Source organism: Pan troglodytes, chromosome X (assembly GCF_028858775.2).
Source record: "Pan troglodytes isolate AG18354 chromosome X, NHGRI_mPanTro3-v2.0_pri, whole genome shotgun sequence".
Classification (NCBI taxonomy): domain Eukaryota; kingdom Metazoa; phylum Chordata; class Mammalia; order Primates; family Hominidae; genus Pan; species Pan troglodytes.
Genome location: NC_072421.2, coordinates 55,303,302 through 55,326,332, shown reverse-complemented (window position 1 = coordinate 55,326,332; position 23,031 = coordinate 55,303,302). Strand labels below are relative to the sequence as shown.

General features: G+C 39.3%; 1 protein-coding gene across 1 annotated transcript; it reads left to right on the top strand.

Annotated features, from left to right (window-relative positions):
* The first annotated feature begins 16,810 nt into the window (after positions 1–16,810).
* On the top strand, positions 16,811–22,287 carry PAGE3 (PAGE family member 3). Its single transcript, XM_016943002.3, is given in 4 exon segments — positions 16,811–16,897; positions 17,358–17,466; positions 20,046–20,171; positions 22,177–22,287. Coding segments are annotated over 4 exon segments (342 nt in total). The 5' UTR covers positions 16,811–16,813; the 3' UTR covers positions 22,200–22,287.
* Positions 22,288–23,031: the final 744 nt, after the last annotated feature.

Below are 23,031 nucleotides of genomic sequence, written 5' to 3'. Positions count from 1 at the left end.
TTTTGCTGGAACGCACAGCCTCGCCCATTCCTTCCCATGACATCCATGGCGGAGGTGAGAAGTTGCGACACAGAGTGAAGTTTATGTTCCTCACGGGACACCTCTGCCAGGCACTCTACAGACCTCAGGGCCGCAGTCACCAGCCCACAGCGTTCCTAGTTCCCAGGCCCCTTCCTTGCCGACCTCACCATCCCTTCCCGAGTCCCTACTGAGGAGTCTGGAAACTGTCCTCTCTCAGAGGGTTCCAGTTTTCGGGACTCAGATACCTCTAACAGCACCTCCAGCACTCGCCCCATCTTCACGTGATCCCTCCCCTCCGCGGCCCACTTTCCTCCCTAGTTCCAGCCCAGCCACTACGTCAAGGCCCATGGCAGCATTGCGACCTGGGAGGAGCCGGACGACGACCGCAAGGCCCCTTTCCCTCAGAAGCCAAGGACTGTGCCGCAGGACCTGTCCAAAGCCCGCTGACTCCTCCTCACATTCACTCACAACTAAATTCCCAGGAAGACCGCTCTGCGGACCTACCGGCTGAGCCTCAGTCAGAGAGAAAGAATCAAGATGGTGGAAAGAATGAAGATACAACCTCTCCTCACAAAGCTCTGCATGGACAGAAGGTAGGCAACAAGGCGCATGCGTAACAGACATGCGTAGCAACAGAAATCCGCAGTAACAGATCTGTGCAGCATGCGCACTGAGTGGGGCATTCACCACGTGACTGAAGTTTTCCTGCCTCTGTGGAGAACCTAGACCACAAGCTCTCCTGACACCAAAAATGAACTTACAAAACACTTTACTTTTTCCCCCGCCCACCCTTTCTTTCACTTCCAATGGCTTTGGAGAATATGAGCCCCAGGTTACTCTAAGGGAAGAATGTGTTTCAGAAAAACTCACCATCATAGAAATAAATATTAAATATTTTAATACCTATTTTATATCTGCTTTCATGTATCATTTTCTTGCCTCCTTCACGAGTTTGCTGTCGTGCTTGCAATGAACTTACCCACTCCAATACAATAAGACATTCATAGTTTTTAGTTGCATTATTGTACATTCAAAATCATTGATCCATCTGGACAAAATTAAAGTGATAGGGACTCAACATTATTTGTTGAATCCCTGTTTCACTCAGTGTTTTGAAATGGCTCTTTTATCATCACCTACATCCCCACTCAATTTTGTATGTAACTCTCTACTTTTAATTTTCTTCTATTGAGTTGTTTATAACCATACCACTACCGCACTTTTTTAATTGCTGTAGCTTGATTCCATTTGAAATGTGAAATAATGCTTGCCCTCCCTCATTCCTTTCTCTTTTTCTGTCTATTCTGACACGTTTGTCTTTCAGATGAACTTCAGAATCATTTGATCAGGTGCTAAAATATTCCTGTTGCGATACTAGTTATTATTTTTAAATTACATCTTAGGGACAATAACCATCTTTCTATTTTAGAATCTCTCTATCCAAGAAAAAGCCACTACTCAATTCCTCAAGTCTTTTTATGTATCCCTCTCAATGATTGTTATTTACTTCATATTAGTTCTTCACATTCAAATTAAATTTATTCTTGGGCATTTTTATTGTTCTATTCCATTGCTGACAGGTGTTTGCTTTCACTCCACTACATTTTTCATAGAAGTCAAACAATCTCTGTTTGCAAACAATATGGTTCTGTACCTAGACAATCCCAGACTCTCTGCCCGAAAGCTCCTTGATCTGATAAACAACTTCAAGAAAGTTTCAGGATACAAAATTAATGTACAAAAACCAGGAGCATTTCTATACACCAACAACCTTCCAAGCTCAAAGCCAAATCAGAAACACAATCCCATTCACAATTGCCAAAAAAAGAATAAAATACCTAGGAATACAGCTAGCTAGGGAGGAGAAAAATCTCTTCTATGAGAACTACAAAACACTGCTCAAATAAATTAGAGATGACACAAACAAATGGAAAAACATTCCATGTTCATGATAGGAAAAGCAATATTGTCAAAATGGCCAAACTGACCAAAGCAATTTATAGATTCAATGATATTCCTATTAAACCACCAATGACATTCTTCACAGATTTAGAAAAAAAACTATTTTCAAATTTATATGGGATGGTTGGCGGGGATCTGGCAAGATGGCCAAATAGGAACAGCCGCAGTCTGCAGCTCCCAGTGAGACCAACGCAGAAGGCGGGGGACTTCTGCATTTCCATCTGAGGTACCCAGTTCATCTCACTGAGACCGGTTAGGCAGTGGGTGCAGCCCCTGGAGGGTGAGCAGAAGCAGGGTGGGGCATCGCCTCACCCAGGAAGTGCAAGGAGCTGGGGTTCTTCCTCCCCCAGCCAAGGGAAGCCATGAGGGACTGTGCTATATGGTCCAGATACTATGCTTCTCCCACGGTTTTTGCAATCCACAGACCAGGAGATTCCCTCATGTGCCAACACCAGCAGGGCCCTGGGTTTCAAGCACAAAACTGAGTGGCTGTTTGGGCAGACACTGAGCTAGCTGCAGGAGTTTTATTTATTTATTTATTTATTTATTTATTTATTTATTTATTTTTTAAATTTCATACCCCAGTGGCACCTGGAACCCGTGTGACAGAACCCTTCACTCCCCTGGAAAGGGGTCTGAAGCCAGGGAGCCAAGTAGTGTCACTGTCACTCAGTGGGTCCCACACCCATGGAGCCCAGCAAGCTATGAAACACTGGCTTGAATTTGTCACTGCTAGCACAGCAGTCTGAAGTCAATCTGGGATGATGGAGCTTGGTGGGGCAAGGGGCGTCCACTGACAGTGTTAAGGAGGCTGGGAAGTTCGGACTGGGTGTAACTCACCACAGGGCAGCAAAGCAGCTGTGGCCAGACTGCCTCTCTAGATTCTTCCTCACTGGGCAGGGCATCTGTGAAAGAAAGTCAACAGCCCCAGTCAGGGTCTTATAGATAAAACTCTCATCTCCCTGGGACAGAGCACCTGGGGGAAGGGGCAGCTGTGGGCACAGCTTCAGCGGACTTAAATGTTCTTGCCTGCTGGCTCTGAAGAGAGCAGTGCATCCTGAAAAGGTTTTTCCAGTGCAGCGCTTGAGCTCTGCTAAGGGACAGACTGCCTCCTCAAGTGGGTCCCTGAACCCCCTGCCTCCTAACTGGCAGAGACCTCCCAGCAGGGGTGGACAGACATCTCATACAGGAGTGCTCTGGCTGGCATCAGGCCGCTGCCCCTCTGGGACAAAGCTTCCAGAGGAAGGAGCAGGCAGCAGTCTTTGCTGTTCTGCAGCCTCTGCTGGTGATACCCAGGTAAATAGGGTCTTGAGCGGACCTCCAGAAAACTGCAGCAGACCTGCAGAAGAGGGGCCTGACTGTTAGAAGAAAAGCTAACAAACAGAAGGCAATAACATCAACACCAACAAAAAGGACCCCCGCACAAAAACCACATCCAAGGGGAGGGAGAGCATTAGGACAAATACTTAATGCATGCGGAACCTAAAGCCGAGATGATGGGTTGATAGGTGCAGCAAACTACCATGGCATATGTATACCTATGTAACAAATCTGCACATTTTGCACATGTATGCCAGAACTTAAAGTAAAATAAAAAAGAAAAACAAAAAAGAACAGTGCCCAGTACATCACATTACAAGAAATGTTAAGAGACATCCTTCTTATAGAAGGAAAATAAAAACAGGTGGAAATTTTGATCTAAACAAAGGAATTAAGAGCACCAGAAATGGTAATAATGTAAAATATGTAAGATTATTTTCTTCTAATTAATGGTTGTACTCATGCATGTATGTTTCTGCACTTGTGTTTGTTTGTTTTTTTCAAAGTGAAAGCAAGTTTATTAACAAAGTAAAGGAATAAAAGAATGGCTACTCCATAGACAGTGCAGCCTCAAGGGCTGCTGTTGCCCATTTTTATGGTTATTTCTTGTTGATATGCTAAACAAGGGGTGGATTATTCATGCCTCCCCTTTTTAGACCATATAGGGTAACTTCCTGACATTGCCATGGCATTTGTAAACTATCATGGTGCCAATGGGAATGTAGCAGTGAGGACGACCAGATGTCACTCTCGTTGCCATTTTGGTTTTGGTGGGTTCTGGCTGGCTCCTTAACTGCAACTTGTTTTATCAGCAAGGTATTTATGACCTGTATTTTGTGCTGACCTCCTATCTCATCCTGTGACTTAGAATGCCTTAACTGTCTGGGAATGCAGCCTAGTAAGTTTCAGCCTCATTTCACCCAGCTCCTATTTAAAATGGAGTTGCTCTGGTTCACACACTGCTGATGGAGATTCATCTTCTGTAACTTCTTCAGGCTGAATAGGGGCTATGATATTCCTGCCTAACTATGAGTGTTTCTTGCATTCAAGGTAGAGAGGAGCTCAGTCAGAAAGCTTCAGTATGGTAAGATCCATTCATAACTCTTGAGTTTTGACAAAAGGTAATATCTGGAAGATTAATAGGTGTTTAAGAAAACATTCAGTAAGCTTGTCCTGTATTCCTACACAAAGAATATAACAGCAATATATTCCACAGGAGTAAAGCAAAATAAGTAAAGTTATTCCAAGTACACTAAATTAGAAGGCTTTTCATGAACTGGGCAACTGTTGGAACTAAGCTGGTATGGGGTTGTTAGCTGATTGCAATGTACCCAGAATTAGAATACTGATCCAGATTTTTACATTACCCATCCCTCTTGTTTCTGCTGAGCAACAGTCAGAGATCACTGGTTGGTTCACAGGAATAAGTAGGGTTACCCTAAATTGCAGAAATAAACTTAATAACAACTGATGAGACTAGAATCTAATAAGTATAACATAGCTTTTGAAACATAGTATTTCTCTCTCCAGTTTCTCATTTTTACTAAAGACAAATCATGGTAAGACAGATTTGCTTTATTATACTTGGCATGATTATTTGTATAAAGTGCAACAAGAATAATTATTTTTCACATAAGCTCTTTTTAAATTGGCATTGATGGAACTCTGTTCCATAGGAATTTCAGATAAGACTTTTTTAAAGCCGAGCCTAACCATGGGTTTCTACCCTTAAATACCTATGAGTTGGGTAATTTTTTCCTCCTGAGGTCCCAAGATAACTTTGGGCTTCTGGACCTGTCAGAAAGTGACATTCTTTACTCACCACCAGTCAGAAACCCTGCACAGGGACTGTTGTAGGCAAGGTATGAGGCCAGTTCCCCATGGGGCTTTTATTGGCTCTATAAGTCAAGTTTAATTCCCCAGAGGAAAACACACCATTCCAGTGAAAGCCTTGATAAAATAATCAATTTCTCCAACTGTGTCCTGTTACAAAAGAAAACAGATTCTTACTGTACTTATGCAAATAACTATACTGCCATAAGTTAAGAATACTCACAACTAGTTTCCAAATTCTGGCAAAATCAGGTAGAGAGAAACAAATATGCCCCAAATTTTGTTCACAGGAGTATATTTTACTCAACTTCTAAAAGCTGTAAGTAGCTCAAAAGAAAAGTTTCCTTGACTCTGAAAAACAAAACAAAGGATCAGCAGCATTTTAAGCAAAGTTAAAATATTACTTCAGCTTTTTATTGGTTCAGTGAATTTAGTTAACTCCTGTTTTGGTTTTGCTTGATATTCATGAACATTTTAGCTCTTCATGAGAGTTCTGAAAGTTGTTTCCTGTATTTTAATGTTACAATTTCCGAAGTTATCAGAAAGCTGCATTTAAGAACACCTGCTAGAGTTCTATAGTGGATTATAAACCACCTTCTAAAGAAAATTAAAACAAGACAACAATTTTCTGTGGCTAATAAAAAGTTTTAGGACAGCCACTAGTAAAGCCACAATTGATAAGGAAATTTGTTACCTCTGTGGCATACAGTGATTTTATGTAACAACTGTAATTATTAATAACATACACTAAGTCATATTAGAATTATAGGGGTTTCCCATAACTTTGGAACATATACCAATAACACATTTATACAAATTTAGTCCAAAGAAAGCAAAACACTATTTCACATTTGATAATGCTTCATGTATGAATATAAAATAAAAACATTTGTATAAAATATAAAATAAAAACATCCCTCCTTTTAAACAACCAGTCATTTTACTTTAGGACAAGAATTTACCATACAAGATCCTTTCTCATATAAAATAACTTTCTTTATAATCTTCTTTGTATAGCTAGAGGGCATGGCTAATTCCACATGTCCCGAGGCCTTATCTAGAATCTAATGGCTTTGAGGTGGGTAAATTGATATATACCAAATAAGCCAAATTTCACCTTTACATTAATGTACTAGTAACGTTAAATTCAATTTTTAATAAAACCTTATAGACATATTTTCCCAATTTCAATGTTTAACCATAAGGTAAGATTCTTATAAACCTTTTATAACCCTTTACAACCCTTTACATTTTTTTGTGAAAGAGCAGATCAGTACTCTAAGAAAAACCTGTTGTGCTTTTATTGCAATGTTTAATTTACAAAAAAACTGAATAATACCCCTTTAACTTTAGCCAATATATTCACACACAGAATCCCTTAAAATTAATTTTTATAAACCTTCCACAACTTGTTTAAATCTTTAGACTTTTTTCTTACTTAAAACAATCCTTTAACACTTTAGGCAGAAAAAATTCCACATTCCCATGACTTCTTACAATCTTTCACCAGAAACACATTTTACTTTCTTTACACACCTTGCATGTAAAATTGTTTCTTCAGTAGTCTCAACTATATGTTACAATGTTAACTCTTAGCAACTTCTATTTTTGGTAAAAACCTTGGTCAATTTGACATTTTAATTATGTACTAGGTGTGGAGCCTAGCCTAGGACACACCAGGCAGAAGAGCAGATAAAAGCTGGGTCTCCATCATAGCTAGGGGATGTGGCTAAATCCACATGTCCCCAGGCCTTACCCTACTTAAGCTGGCAAGTCCTAGAGTAAGAGTCTGCCTGGTGCAGTGGCTCACAGCTGTAATCTCAGTACTTTGGGAGGCTGAGGCAGGCAGATCACCTGAGGTCAGGAGCTCAAGATCAGCCTGGCCAACATGCTGAAACCCCGTCTCTACTAAAAATACAAAAATTAGCCTGGCATGGTGGCCAGTGCCTGTAATCCCAGCTACTTGGGAGGCTGAGGTAGGAGAATCGCCCAAACCCAGGAGGCGGAGGCCACAGTGAGCCTGTAATCCTAGCTACTTGGGAGGCTGAGGCAGGACAATTGCCTGAACTCGGGAGGTGGAGGCCACAGTCAGCCAAGATCATGCCATTGCATTCTAGCCTGGGTGACGAGAGCAAAACTCCCTCTCAAAAAAAAAGGAGCCACAGTGGCATTTTTTGAAGCATTTACGAGGCCTAACAACCTTTGAATTGTATATTTCTGCATAAATTCCCTTTCACAAATCCTTTCACGACTTACATAGACCATCTGAGACATTTTCGGACATTCTGACTTGCTCCAAACATCCCTCCATTTAAACAACCAGTCATTTTACTTTAGGACAAGAATTAACCATACAAGATCCTTTCTCACATAAAATAACTTTCTTTATAATCTTCTTTGTATAGCTAGAGGGCATGGCTAATTCCACATGCCCCGAGGCCTTATCTAGAATCTAATGGCTTTCAGGTAGGTAAGTTGAACAATTATTAAAAGTTAAAGAAGCAGTTTAGGGCCTTAAAGCATCTAACGAACTTAATATCTGACATGCATAATTTACATTAAAGGTTTTTATTTTATCAATAATTTTTAAAGCTGCTTTTATTTCCCGAAGATTACTAAAGTTACATAAACTAAAAGGCATTACACTTTTTTTATTATACTTTAAGTTTTAGGGTACATGTGCACAATGTGCAGGTTAGTTACATATGTATACATGTGCCATGCTGCTGTGCTGCACCCATTAACTCGTCATTTAACATTAGGTATATCTCCTAATGCTATCCCTCCCCCTTACCCCCACCCCACAACAGGCCCCAGTCTGTGATGTTCCCCTCCCTGTGTCCATGTGTCCTCATTGTTCAATTCCCACATATGAGTGAGAACATGCGGTGTTTGGTTTTTTGTCCTTGCGATAGTTTGCTGAGAATGATGGTTTCCAGCTTCATCCATGTCCCTACAAAGGACATGAACTCATCACTTTTTATGGCTGCATAGTATTCCATGGTGTATATGTGCCACATTTTCTTAATCCAGTCTATCATTGTTCGACATTTGGGTTGGTTCCAAGTCTTTGCTATTGTGAATAGTACTGCAATAAACATACGTGTGCATGTGTCTTTATAGCAGCATGTTTTATAAACCTTTGGGTATATATCCAGTAATGGGATGGCTCGGTCAAATGGTATTTCTAGTTCTAGATCCCTGAGGAATCACCACACTGACTTCCACAATGGTTGCACTAGTTTCCAGTCCCACCAACAGTGTAAAAGTGTTCCTATTTCTCCACATCCTCTCCAGCACCTGTTGTTTCCTGACTTTTTAATGATTGCCATTCTAACTGGTGTGAGATGGTATCTCATTGTGGTTTTGATTTGCATTTCTCTGATGGCCATTTTTTCATGTGTCTTCTGGCTGCATAAATGTCTTCTTTTGAGAAGTGTCTGTTCATATCCCTCACCCACTTTTTGATGAGGTCATTTGTTTTTTTCTTATAAATTTGTTTGAGTTTATTGTAGATTCTGGATATTAGCCCTTTGTCAGATGAGTAGATTGCAAAAATTTTCTCCCATTTTGTAGGTAGCCTGTTCACTCTGATGGTAGTTTCTTTTGCTGCGCAGAAGCTCCTGAGTTTAATTAGATCCCATTTGTCAATTTTGGCTTTTGTTGCCATTGCTTTTGGTGTTTTAGACATGAAGTCCTTGCCCATGCCTATGTCCTGAATGGTATTGCCTAGGTTTTCTTCTAGGGTTTTTATGGTTTTAGGTCTAACATTTAAGTCTTTAATCCATCTTGAATTAATTTTTGTATAAGGTGTAAGGAAGGGATCCAGTTTCAGCTTTCTACATATGGCTAGCCAGTTTTCCCAGCACCATTTATTAAATAGGGAATCCTTTCCCTATTGCTTGTTTTTCTCAGGTTTGTCAAAGATCAGATAGTTGCAGATACGCAGAATTATTTCTGAGGGCTCTGTTCTGTTCCATTGGTCCATATCTCTGTTTTGGTACCAGTACCATGCTGTTTTGGTTACTGTAGCCTTGTAATATAGCTTGAAGTCAGGTAGCGTGATGCCTCCGGCTTTGTTCTTTTGGCTTAGGATTGACTTGGCAATGTGGGCTCTTTTCTGGTTCCATATGAACTTTAAAGTAGTTTTTTCCAATTCTGTGAAGAAACTCATTGGTAGCTTGATGGGGATGGTACTGAATCTAAAAATTACCTTGGGCAGTATGGCCATTTTCATGATATTGATTCTTCCTACCTGTGAGCATGGAATGTTCCTCCATTTGTTTGTAGCCTCTTTTATTTCATTGAGCAGTGGTTTGTAGTTCTCCTTGAAGAGGTCCTTCACATCCCTTGTAAGTTGGATTCCTAGGTATTTTATTCTCTTTGAAGCAATGATGAATGGGAGTTCACTCATGATTTGGCTCTCTGTTTCTCTGTTATTGGTGTACAGGAGTGCTTCTGATTTTTGCACATTGATTTTGTATCCTGAGACTTTGCTGAAGTTGCCTATCAGCTTAAGGAGATTTTGGGCTGAGATGATGGGGTTTTCTAGATATACAATCATGTCATCTGCAAACAGGGACAATTTGACTTCCTCTTTTCCTAATTGAATACCCTTTATTTCCTTCTCCTGCCTGATTGCCCTGGCCAGAATTTCCAGCACTATGTTGAATACGAGTGGTGAGAGAGGGCATCCCTGTCTTGTGCCAGTTTTCAAAGGGAATGCTTCCAGTTTTTGCCCTTTCAGTATGATATTGGCTGTAGGTTTGTCATAGATAGCTCTTATTATTTTGAGATATGTCACATCACTACCTAATTCATTGAGAGTTTTTAGCATGAAGCGTTGTTGAATTTTGTCAAAGGCCTTTTCTGCATCTATTGAGATAATCATATGGTTTTTGTCCTTGGTTCTGTTTATATGCTGGATTACATTTATTGATTTGCGTATGTTGAACCAGCCTTGCATCCCAGGGATGAAGCCCACTTGATCATGGTAGATAAGCTTTTTGATGTGCTGCTGGATTCGGTTTGCCAGTATTTTATTGAGGATTTTTGCATCAATGCTATACTTCTCTTCTCACTTCATTTCACTCATTTGATCTTCCATCGCTGATACCCTTTCTTCCAGTTGATTGACTCAGCTACTGAGGCTTGTGCATTCATCACATAGTTCTTGTGCCGTGGTTTTCAGCTCCATCAGGTCCTTTAAGTACTTCTCTGCATTGGTTATTCTACTTAGCCATTTGTCTAATTTTTTTTCAAGGTTTTTAACTTCTTTGCCATGGGTTCAAACTTCCTCCTTTAGCTCAGAGTAGTTTGATCTTCTGAAGCCTTCTTCTCTCAACTCATCAAAGTCATTCTCCATCCAGCTTTGTTCCGTTGCTGGTGAGGAGCTGCCTTCCTTTGGAGGAGGAGAGGCGCTCTGATTTTTAGAGTTTCCGGTTTTTCTGCTCTGTTTTTTCCACATCTTTGTGGTTTTATCTACCTTTGGTCTTTGATGATGGTGACATACAGATGGGGTTTTGGTGTGGATGTCCCTTCTGTTTGTTAGTTTTCCTTCAAACAGTCAGGACCCTCAGCTGCAGGTCTGTTGGAGTTTGCTGGAGGTCCACTCCAGACCCTGTTTGCCTAGGTATCAGCAGCGGAGGCTGCAGAACAGCAGATATTGGTGAACAGCAAATGTTGCTGCCTGTTCGTTCCTCTGGAAGTTTAGTCTCAGAGGAGTACCCAGCCATGTGAGGTGTCCGTCTGCCCCTACTCTGTGGTGCCTCCCAGTTAGGCTATGCGGGGGTCAGGGACCCACTTGAGGAGGCAGTCTGTCCATTCTGAGATCTCCAGCTGCATGCTGGGAGAACCAGTACTCTCTTCAAAGCTGTCAGACAGGGACATTTAAGTCTGTAGAGGTTTCTGCTGCCTTTTGTTTGGCTATGCCCTGGCCCCGGAGGTGGAGTCTACAGAGGCAGGCAGACCTCCTTGAGGTCCTGTGGGCTCCACCCAGTTCGAGCTTCCCAGCAGCTTTGTTTACCTACTCAAGCCTTGGCAATGGCTGGTGCCCCTCCCCCAGCCTCACTGCCACCTTGCAGTTTGATCTCAGATTGCTGTGCTAGCAATGAGTGAGGCTCTGTGGGGGTAGGACTCTCCAAGCCAGGCACGGGATACAATCTCCTGGTGTGCCATTTGCTAAGACTGTTGGAAAAGTGCAGTATTAGGGTGGAAGTGACCCGATTTTCCAGGTGCTGTCTGTCTCCCCTTTCTTTGACTAGGAAAGGGAATTCCCTGACCCCTTGCACTTTCCGGGTGAGGCAATGCCTCACCCTGCTTCGGCTCATGCTCAGTGCACTGCACCCACTGTCCTGCACCCACTGTCCGACACTCCCCAGTGAGATGAACCCGGTACCTCAGTTGGAAATGCAGAAATCACCTGTCTTCTGTGTCGCTCACGCTGGGAGCTGTAGACTGGAGCTGTTCCTATCCGGCCATCTTGGCTCCTCCCCGTGGCATTACACTTTCTATTTTGCTTTTAAAATATTTTATTTAAGTGCTTATTTTTGTTTAAGTCAATTAGTTAGAGCTCTTTTATATAAACATCACACACAACACATATAGCTACACAGAAAGACAGAAGACGATTACTACAGTAGTTGTAAGGTTTTTCATTTGCCAGTTTTTAAGTTTCTTAATTGGATTACTGGCTTTAGCGTGTAGCCCTTGGAAGAACAGGGCCAGGAAAGGGGTCTCTGGTGCCTCCTGTTTTTCCCAAGGAGTCTTGGCTGTTAGAGCTTGAACATCTGCTTTTAGCATGTTTTGATAAAGTCCTTTTAGTATTTCTTATGCCAAACCGCCAATATTTCTGGTTTTTGAATTTCTCCCAGGTGCTTAGAGAAAGGAAAATTTAAGACAGTCCATGGAGGAGAACATAATTGACAAACTTACACAACATTAAACCAGAAACGACTTACTTCCTAGGTGAGGAATACGAACTCGGACCACCACTGCGAAAGTCCCATATCTTAGCTAGTGAGCTACAGCTCACAGTAGTCTTCAGCTTCTTTCCCAGAAGGAGTCTAGAGCAGTTAATTTTGAGCTTGCAAAGGCTTTTAACTATTCAATATGTTTTTTAGAGCTAACTATGACATGAACCTAAAATTCCTGGTCCCTGAATGTAGAGACCAAACAAAAGTATGGCCACGTGGTTAAAAGGTCAAGCTCCCAAGGACGTAAAACAACGTGAATACTTAATCTGGGTTTTTTGTTTGTTTGTTTCAGGGACCTGCAGCCAAGGTAGTTACTGACCAGCTTTCTGGGTCATCTTGAAAAACAGGTTTACAGGTGTTCTAAGCCCATGTTTTATCCTGAAGTATCCCTCGACACAGAAAAACGAATTCATAGCACAAAACACACCAGCTTAAGACTAGTCTTAGAATTCTTTTTCACATTAATCAAAACTTTACAGAGGAGATAAACACTAGCGTTTTTCTTTAATTCATTCAACCATTTACACAGAGAGAGAGAAGCCAGAAATCTGACTGGTGAGAAATTCTTACCCTGTTGTCGGCATGCCAGGCTTCTGGGTTCCCTTTCCCTGAGCGGCCCTAGTGATCCAGCTTGCGGCACCATCGCCCTGGGGGCCAAGCTGCATCATAAAGGAAAATTATTTTTTTTCATTCTGGCTGGAGCAAACTACATGTGATAGAACATAGACATTAGCCACTCTGCTTAGCACCCAATATCAAACTGGCAAGGCTTAAATTTGCCCCCAGATGGGCTCCATCATCTTTAATCCAACCTCCGACTTGGAGTTTCAACATGTGGTCTCTGGGCAAGATGGTCACCCTGAATAATAGAAAAGATAAGAAAGGGGGCTGGGTGCAGTGGCTCATGCTAGTAATCCCAGCACTTTGGGAGGCCGAGGTGGGCAGATCACAAGGTCAAGAGATGGAGACCATCCTGGCCAACATGGTGAAACCCCCGTCTCTACTAAAAAAAAAAAAAAAATTAGCTGGGCATGGTGGCACGCACCTGTAGTCCCAGCTACTAGGGAGGCTGAGGCAGAAGAATTGCTTGAACCCGGGAGGCAGAGGTTGCAGTGAGCCAAGATCACGCCACTGCACTCCAGCCTAGCGACAGAGTGAAACTCCATCAAATAAATAAATAAATAATAAGAAAGGGAAAGGGAAAGGAAAAGTAGAGAAGGAAAGTATTGCCTGTGGTAGGGTGGGGAAGGCAAAATGATCAGGGAGGCCAGAGAAAGACCCACCCATTGTAGCGACATTGAAAAGTTCAGGCGGCTACTGTCAGTCAGGCAGGGATCTTTTTCAAGCAGTCCCATCAGCTCTCAAGTTTCCCCTTTTGGAGGAGGAAAAAGCTCCCCATGTCCCTTAATCCTGCACATGCCTAATCCTGTCATCTACAGCCATCAGCAAAGAGTGCAAGGCAGATTAATCCAAAGAGAATAGCAGTTAACATCCTATAGTGCCGAACCTGTTCTTAGCTGAAAGGGACTTTACCAAGAGGGGCCTCTAACTCCCTAAATCTTAGAAGGGACTCTAACCCTCCTAAGTTGGGCCTGTAACCCAAGGTCAGTCAAGTGTCCTTGCCTTTTATTAAGAGGGGCCTCTAATCCACTCTGTCTTAGGAGAGACTATAACTCCCCTAAGTTGGGCCTCTAACCCAATCCCATCCTTTAGCCTGCTCCCCTGCCACTTACCAAAGTCATCCAATCAGTGCTGCAGTCTATTTCCTTTGGATTGGGGAGGTTTCTTCAGTATTGTCCTTTTTGTGGTTCATGAGAAAGATGTTACCGGACCCCACCACTTACCCAAAGTTAGCCTTTGGGTTGGGGGTTTCCGCAGTATAATCACTTCGGTGGTCGCCAGAGAGATGTTACAGGACCCCAACACTTACCCAAAGGTAGCCATTGGGTCAGGGATTCTTCACTATAGTCCCTTCTGTGGTGGCCAGAAATATGTCCCAGGAAAGGGGACCCGACCCCATGTCCCAAGAGAGGGTTCTTGGATCTCACACAAGAAAGAATTCAGGGCGAGTCCGCAGTGCAAAGTGAAAGCAAGTTTACTAAGAAAGTAAAGGAATAAAATAATGGCTACACCATAGACAGAGCAGCTGCACTTGTCTGATTAGTGGTTGTACTCATGTATATATGTTTCTGCACTTGTCTGATTCTGCCTAAAAACTTTCTCTTTACTTTAGAAGATCAGTTTATCAATTTCTCCAAAAAGAACACCCTCTGGGATTTTGATTGGAATTGCTTTGAATCTATAGCTCAATTTGGGGAAACTGTATCTTAAGCATATTGACTCTTTTGATTCATGAACAAGATATATCTCTTAATTTTATTTGGGTCTGAAATTTTCACTCAGCCATCTTTTGTACTTTTCAATGTGTTATAGGTCTTGAATTTCCTTATTCAGATTCATCCCTTAGCAGTTAACATTCTTCGATACTATAATACACACTATTAAAAATGCCAATCCAAGTTTGTATTGCTGATGCACAGAAATACAATTAAATTTTGTATATCGATTTTTAATTCTGCAACTCACTTGTTTCTAGTAACTGTTTTATAGATTCTATCAGATTTTCTACATGAAAGATTATGTTATCTATGAGTCATACAGTTTTACTTCTTCCTTTTCAATCTGGATGCCTTTTATTTCATTTCTTGTCTCATTGCACTAACTAGATTCACCAGGACAGTGCTGAAGAGAAGTGAGTAGGGCTGATATCCTGGCCCTTTTCCTTATCCGTGTGTGTGTGTGTGTGTGTGTGTGTGAGTATTTTATATATATATAAAATTGTGTGAAAAATTGATTCACACAATTATGAAGACTGAGTCCCACAGTCTGCCATTTACAAGCTAGCAGGAGACCAGAAACCAGTGATGTACTTCAATCCAGATCTGAAGGCCTGAGAGCTAGGGAAGCAGATGGTGTAAATCCCAGTTTGAGGGCAGGAGATGTGGACTGAACATAAATATATGTGTGTAAACATGTATGTTTGTACGTGTGTGTGTAGGCTATGTGTATATCCTAAATGCAGTTCTGATGATTTCTATTTTATTTTATTGTGTTTCTTTAAAATGCTGTTCGTTGCTCATTACATTAAAGATGCAAATTACATTTCATCAACAACTATGTATTTTGTGGTAACCTTAGTGGCCCATATCAAATATGTCCTTTTTGTCTAAAAACAATGCATCTTTAAAGGTTCACATTAAACTTCAGATAACAGTGTTTGTTTTTCAAAAGGCAAGAGTTAGTTAATACAAACTAGACCTCAGGAAAAAGGATCAACAGGTACAGGTGCCCTCTTGTTCACTTGCCATCCTGTGTAAGGCTGTTCTTGGGCTGGGCCTGGGGTGCAGTTAAATGTCATGTATTTATGATCCCTCTTCCCTCTATTTATGAGGGAAGTGTGAGAGTTGTATTGGGCATGATAGTTAATTTGACCTCGAGCCTCAGGGACCCTTACTTTAGATGTCAAAAAGTTTAGGAAGGAAAAGTAAAAGAGCTGTGCAAGCCCCTTTCAATACTCAAGAAACCTTGTGGCTCCTAGTCAACAGAGGCAAGAAAACCTCAGCCTACGTAACACAAGCTGCATCCCCATACATGTCCGTTGCTGGGCATGTCCATTATTGCGCATGTGCCTTGCTGTCTGCTGTCTGCTGTCTGCTGTCTGCGCTCAGAGCTCTGCCCTGAGAGGTGGTCCTCCTGTCCTCTTCATTCTTTCTCACTGACTGGGACTCAGCTGGTAGGTCCGCAGATCAGTCCTCCTGGGAATTTAGTTGTGAGTGAATGTGAAGGGGAGCCAGCGGGCTTTGGACAGGTCCTGCGGCACAGAAACCACAGTCTGTGGCTTCTGAGAGAAAAGGGCCTCGCCGTCGACGTCCGGCTCCTCCCTGGTCGCGACGCCCCATGGGCCTTTGTCGTCGTTTCTGGGCCAGGACAAGGGAGGAAGGTGGACCGTAGAGGGGAGGAATCACGTGAAGATGGGGCGAGTGCTGGGCGTGCTGTTGGAGGTATCTGAGTGCCGAAAGGCCTGGAACCCTGAGAGGGAGGACAGATTCCCCAGTTCTTAACCGGGCAGTGGCAGGGCGAGGTGGGCAGTAAGGAAGGGGCCTGGAAACTAGGAACACTGCGGGCTGATAACCGCTGCCCCGAGGTCTGTAGAGCGCTCCACGGTGGCAGAGAGTGAGGAGCATGCCCTTCACTCGGCTTTGCAACTTCACACCTCCGCCACTGACATCTCGGGCAGGAATGGGAGAGGCTGTGCGTTCCAATAAAACTTGATTTTAGGGGGGAAATGGGCTGAGTAAATGAGAGTGGGGCAAAAGCAGTAGTCACTCCGGTTCCAATTCTCTACCTATATTTTCCTAGATATCTTCATGATGGAGAGTCTAATTGTGAAACCAAAACTCACAGAGAAGTCCTCTATCTTGCCATGAGCCTTGCCTACTACCATAGCCATAACATTAATGACTTTGCAAGCAGCCATATTTGGCTAAATTAGATGATACCTAAAAATTTTTGAAAATATCTTAAAATTAAGTCCCAGGGTAATCGTGAGCTTGCATGCTTTCCAATTTAGCCATGGAAGTGGTCAAATGATACACTCTTATGTACATTTTCTGAATCACAGTATGCCACTTTCAGAGTGAAACATGAGTGGACATCAAAGAACAAGATCCAGATCTAGAGAATGAAGAGATGATCAAGACTCTAATCATCCAGTAGGGGCTGTGGTTGTGAGTATTTTAACATTTGATATTTTCTATTAGAAACTTATTTTTGTGAAAATGTTGTTGAACTAATATTGATATATTAATAAGGTTTTCCATGCTTGTAAATGGTAATAATTAAATCTCGTGAAGTAAACATAGATTTGGATCTTTGCATTCTAATGTTGCCTGGATGGCTATGTTTTTATATTCCCCAGAAATATTCTCTATGGCTTCCTTCTCCTGCTTATTCATAACACATTGTGTACATCCATTCCAGCGTGGATTCAAATAGCTTCCCAAGTTTTTAAGGGTAACTTTTTCTTGTAGTAACTATTAAGAATAAGTATGTGTAGAATTGTGTAGGAAAAAAATGTCTTTAGACTTATTTATGGTAAGATATATTTGTATATTGAGTATATGTATATTATTGACATGCATTATTAATAACAGACCTTTTTATTTGCACACGCACTCATATTCCTAGGCCCAGGAGCTGCCCAGTGATGACCAGCTTCAACAAGAGGAACCACCAATTGAAAGTCAGGATTATACACCTGGTCAAGAGAGAGACGAGGGAGCACTGGACTTCCAAGGTGAAGCGTGGGAGAGGAAGAATGCCTATGAATGGAGGGGGTGTATGTATATATCATGTATTATGATATGGAAGTAAAAGGAGGAAAAAAGCAATAGAAAGAGATCTCAAACATTGCCTGAAAATTGGCTGGAAAAGTGAAGAAGGCATAGTTTACAGCCAAGGGCAGTCCCTTAGTATAATGCATTCGACCTTCAAGACTTACTTGTTATGCTTGCCAGAGCATTTCATTAGCAAATCCAGGGAAACTATGTTTAATTTTACTCCAAATTGTATACTATTTCACTAGTTAAACTTGATCTTAGAATATTGTCTGTCCTTCTTAGTAATTATATTAAAAGTTTAAGCAACTTTTAATAGCATGCGTAGAGTGCTAAGGCATTATACATATATTATAGATCACATATATATATTATATATATGTATATATATCTCATATCCACACTAATTCACACTTTGGATTAAACTAGCTTGCATCGAGATATAAATCTATATATGGTATGTGATATATATATTACATATATATATATATATCATATGTAACACCTTGGATTAAATGAGCTTGCATAGAAATATAAATCCCACTTGATAAGTAAGAAAACTGAGACTCAGAGATTGTGTCTTACCAAAGGGCACTTCACTGGTGGAGAAATAATTTGTATATTATTCCAAAGTATGTATTCTTCTTACCATCTAGATTGCTGTAAGAAAAAGTGAATGATTTTGCTTAAACTGTTTAATACTAAAATGTCTATACTGTGAGATAGCTCAGTACTGGCATTGGAATAGACCCAATTCAGTGGAACAGAATGTGATTCCAGAGAATGACTCAATGAATGATAGCCACTGTTTACTTTGATTGAAATTTGTGTATGGAAAGTTTAGTTAATAGCTGAACAATTCAGGATATTGGCATATAGGTAGCTGGTTCAGTATAATTTTTAAGTGGCTTTTAAAAGGTGGTTAAATCCTCTTATGGCTAGAAACATCAAAAGGTTATGTACCTACGATTATCATGAAACAATTAGTTCTTCCAGGTATGGCATTTTGGAGCAAAATATTTACATAGCTCAAGCCATAGATTATTTTAGCAATTCACTATTGAAAGAGTCCCAGAATTATGATGACAATAATACCCATTAAATTCTTTCCATTCCACTTCCCATTATTCTTGCTGGAAGTCAACGATTTTGCTGTATTCACAAATAATTTTGCTGTTGTTTTTACAACTTCATTATATATGGAATTCATTTATGGAAAGTAACATATAAGACCTTCGGACCTAAAAGTAACTTTATTTTAACAAAATAAGTTTCTTGTTACCCCAATAGGTTATGGGTGTCATGACTATAAGATATGTCATATGCTTACAAATCCATTCAGCTAATTCTTCATAAAATTATATTTTAAATGTAATTTAAATCTTATCCATGGTGTAAAGTTCTGATTTCCTGGATAGCTGATGTTTATTCCCCTTACAGCACTATGGTAAAATATAAGGACGGCACATGTTTTGTGGTTTGTCCTTACAATGTCATTTAAAATGGAGGTTTTTGTAATGCAGGAAAACAAATACATGAAGTCCAATCCATCTACAGCCATACCACCCTGAATGCACCCAGTCTTGTCTGAAGTCCAATCCTAGTTGCTGTTAATGTTGTCAAAAATAACTCTTGTCTTCCTGAACTCCAACATAGTTGTCATTTATTCTTTTTTATTTTTAATTTATGTTTTGAAAAAATATAAAATTTACAGAAAAGTTGCAAGACTATTATAATCAACTCATATGCTTTTCACCTAGATTAACTAATGTTTAGAGCTTTGCCACATTGATTTCATACCCACTATTCTCTTATATAGCCATATTCTCTTGGATAACCCCTGTATGTTTATTAAATTTGGGGAATTCAACAATGAAAAATGCAGTTGTTTAATATATAGCTTATATTCAAATTTCCCCAGTTGTCCTAATAATTTCCCTTATAGTTTTTTTTCTGATTCCAGGATCATGCATTACATATAGTTGTCAATCCTATTTAATCTTTTTTAATCTGGACCAGTTCTTCACTCTTTCTTCGTCTTTCATGACACTGATATTTTTTAAGAGAATGGACCAGTTGTTTTGCAGAGCGTTCATCAGTATAGGCTGTATTTTTAAATACTTTTTTTTTCACTCAACACTTATTCACAGTGACTCATGCCATGCAATATGTAGGCTTTAGGGATGTAAATACTAATGAAAGAGATGATTTCAGCCTTGAGCTCACAATCTAGTTAGACAGACTCAAATGAATCACTAATTTGAAGTGATAAGTACAATAACATATACCTACAGAGGGTTCAACTAATCTGTCTGGGGCAGTTGTGGGAAAAGAAAAGGGTGATAATATTTGGAAAATTTTGTTTTCTTTTTCTGGTAAGAGTCCTGAAATAATGTTCTTGAAATTCTTATGCATTGCGTGTATTACCACACTAGCCTATAGGCTTTTATTTCATAACATTGAGGGAGTGAATATTATCATTCTTTTATTTATATTTTATGTTTTACAACTTAAATTGGTAAACTTTTTTATTTTTAAGTGCTAGGCCTGGCAGCCTATCTCTGGGAACTGACTCGGTCAAAGACTGGGGGTGAACGTGGAGATGGTCCTAATGTCAAGGGAGAATTTCTGCCAAACCTGGAGCCTGTTAAAATACCAGAAGCAGGTAAGTTATTCATTAAAAATGCAAATTATGGGGTTTCTGTTTTCAAAAACACTATATATTTTATAATATAGAGGTACCACTACTGCTAATATAATTTAACAGAGTTCATATATAAAGATTCTTTGAAAGATAGTTCAGTCCCCAAAAGCCTGACTAATAAACAAGCACCATCATAGATTCTACCACATTGGGTCAAAGCCACATTCAATTATAAAATGTGAAGGTATTTTCTTACTTTTTAGTATCAGTTCCTAAACCAACAGCTAGTAATATCAGATACTTTTATAAAGGTCTGCTTTTAATAAATACCTAATGAATTTGTAACAGATATTCACTGTATGAAACATGCTGAGGCAATTAAGTAGGCTCTAATCCAAGCTCTAACAAAATTTCACTGACTTTGGGCAAATTCCTTATCTTCTAAACCCATATTTGCTCTTATAAAAATGGGTCAAAATCAAATATATTAAAATTTGAGTAATCAACTTAAGTACGTTTTACACATGTTTTTTCCAAACTTCTAGGCATTAGTTATATGAGCTTCTGAATTTAATATAAACACTTAGTGTTTAGGAAAGAAATTATCTTGCATTAGTCTACTGCTTTTGCTCTACATTCCTGATCCATTCCATTAGAATATTTAGATTAAAAATATTTTTCAGGCTATGTTCAGGAACCTATTCAACATATACTCATAGGAAGATCATTGCTTTAAATACATGTTATTAAAAAATAAAAATATAAAATTATATGAGCATTCAATATAAAAAATAAGAAAAAGGCACAAAATAAACATAAGGGAGAAGGAAAAATATACTTAATAAAAGACAGGTATAAGTCTTTATTTAAGGGAAATAATTCAACTAGTAAATAAAAGAGATTTTCAACATATCTATGAATAGAGGATCCCCTAGTTTACATAATGTTGAAGAAAATGGGCAAAGCTCAAGTATACACAACAAAAAATAGGAACAAGACAGGACAGATATTGAATGTGTAATATAATTAAAAGTGGATACATTCTTGAGCTCTAAACAATTTTCAAAATTTGATGCAATGTTTGATATGCTAGCAAAACATAAAATCATTTACTATACCACAGTAGTAACTGAATATTTAAACATCATAACATGGATGAACTTTTAAAACTTGCCAGAATTTTCCATCAAAAGTATTTATCATTTAGAAACAAAAAAAATAAGCTATTGTTTGTTTATTTGTATTTGGCTTTTCTGGATTCCTCAGTCTCTTCTCTTTCTCTCTCTCCTCCTCTCCCTCTCCTTCTGATCCCCGTTTTGCCAAATTGTGAGAATCATTACTATTTCTTTTTAACACTTCATCTATAATGATAATGGCTTGCAACCAGTGTGACGATATAATTTATTGGACAAACTGGAATATTTTTAACTGTGCAAAGAGGCATTATTGATAATTATACTAGAACCACAGGTGAAAACAGAGACAAATGGTTAACCTACTTAAAACAACCATATAAAGAGTAAACTAATAAAAAACATTTTAGCATTTTCCCATAACAGAAACAAAACAAATATAATACTAGCCTTTCTATTTATGCCACTTAAGCACTTTCAAATGTGGCATTACTGTTTGAGCTATCCTATATTCAAAACATTATTTCAAATTTCTTTTGTTTCCTAAGTTTTATGTTTGCTTATGTTTGGTTAGTTGGATTTTTTTTTCTAAAATTACATGCAGTTTTTAGTTTCTAGTTAAAACTTTCTTTAAATAGGTTCATTTGATCAAATCATTTCGAACTCAAACTCTTTCTTATACACTAGAAAAATGAGTGGGATTTTAAAATATTGTTAATATACCTGAAAGCCTACCTTCAAAGTCTCTATAGCGGTTTAACTGGATATAAGCCAGAGGGTTACCTTGTTATAGTTCATTTCATAAAACCAAAACTATGCCTTTTTTCAACCCGTAGTGTCATCATAAAAAGTTCTGCTAAAAAATACTCTCAACTATTATGTTTATCTTATAGGTAAAGGGCAACCATCGGTTTAAACGAAGACAAGCTGAAACCATACATGCAGTCTTTATGTTGGAAACTTCACCAGTAAAATTCTCTCAATAAAGTTTCACAATTGTCTGCAAAGAAGTCTTGTGCAGCTTATGTCAAACTAGGAATAATTAGGTGTTTCATGCTATTGAAAATTGTATCTTTTTTGAAAATTTATATTTTGTTTGAGCTGGTATATAGAGATATAATTTTATGTATTGATTTTTCTCTCCAGAAACCTTGCTAAATATGCTTATTAATTCCAAAAGTTTCTCTCTAGGTCCTTTTTGATTGTCAACATATACAATCATGCCATCTGTGAGTAATAATACTTTTCAGTCTGCCTTTTAAAGTATGTTACTCTTCATTTCCTTAATTCATTTTATGACATTGGACAGACTCATCCAGTACAATGTGGAATTGAACTGGTGATAGTGGACACCCTCATCTTATTCCTGATAAGAAATGGAAAATATTCAACATTTTACCATGATTTACTGTAGATTTTACTTGCAGATATGCTTTATCAGAAGTTCCTTCTATTTCTAGTTTCCTGAGAGTATTCTTCTAGGATATATGTTGACTTTCATCGACTGTGATTATCATAGGATTTGTTCCTCTATTTATTTATTACTGTGGTGAATACACTAAGTACATTTAACCAACATTGCATTTGTAGGGTAAACACAATTGGTTCTTGAAATGTTATCCTTTTTCAATAATCTATGTCCTAATATTTTATTTAGGGTATATGTATATATCTATATATATAATGAGTGAGATTAACTTACACTTTGATTTCATGTACTATCTTTGTTTGACTTTGGTATCAAGGTT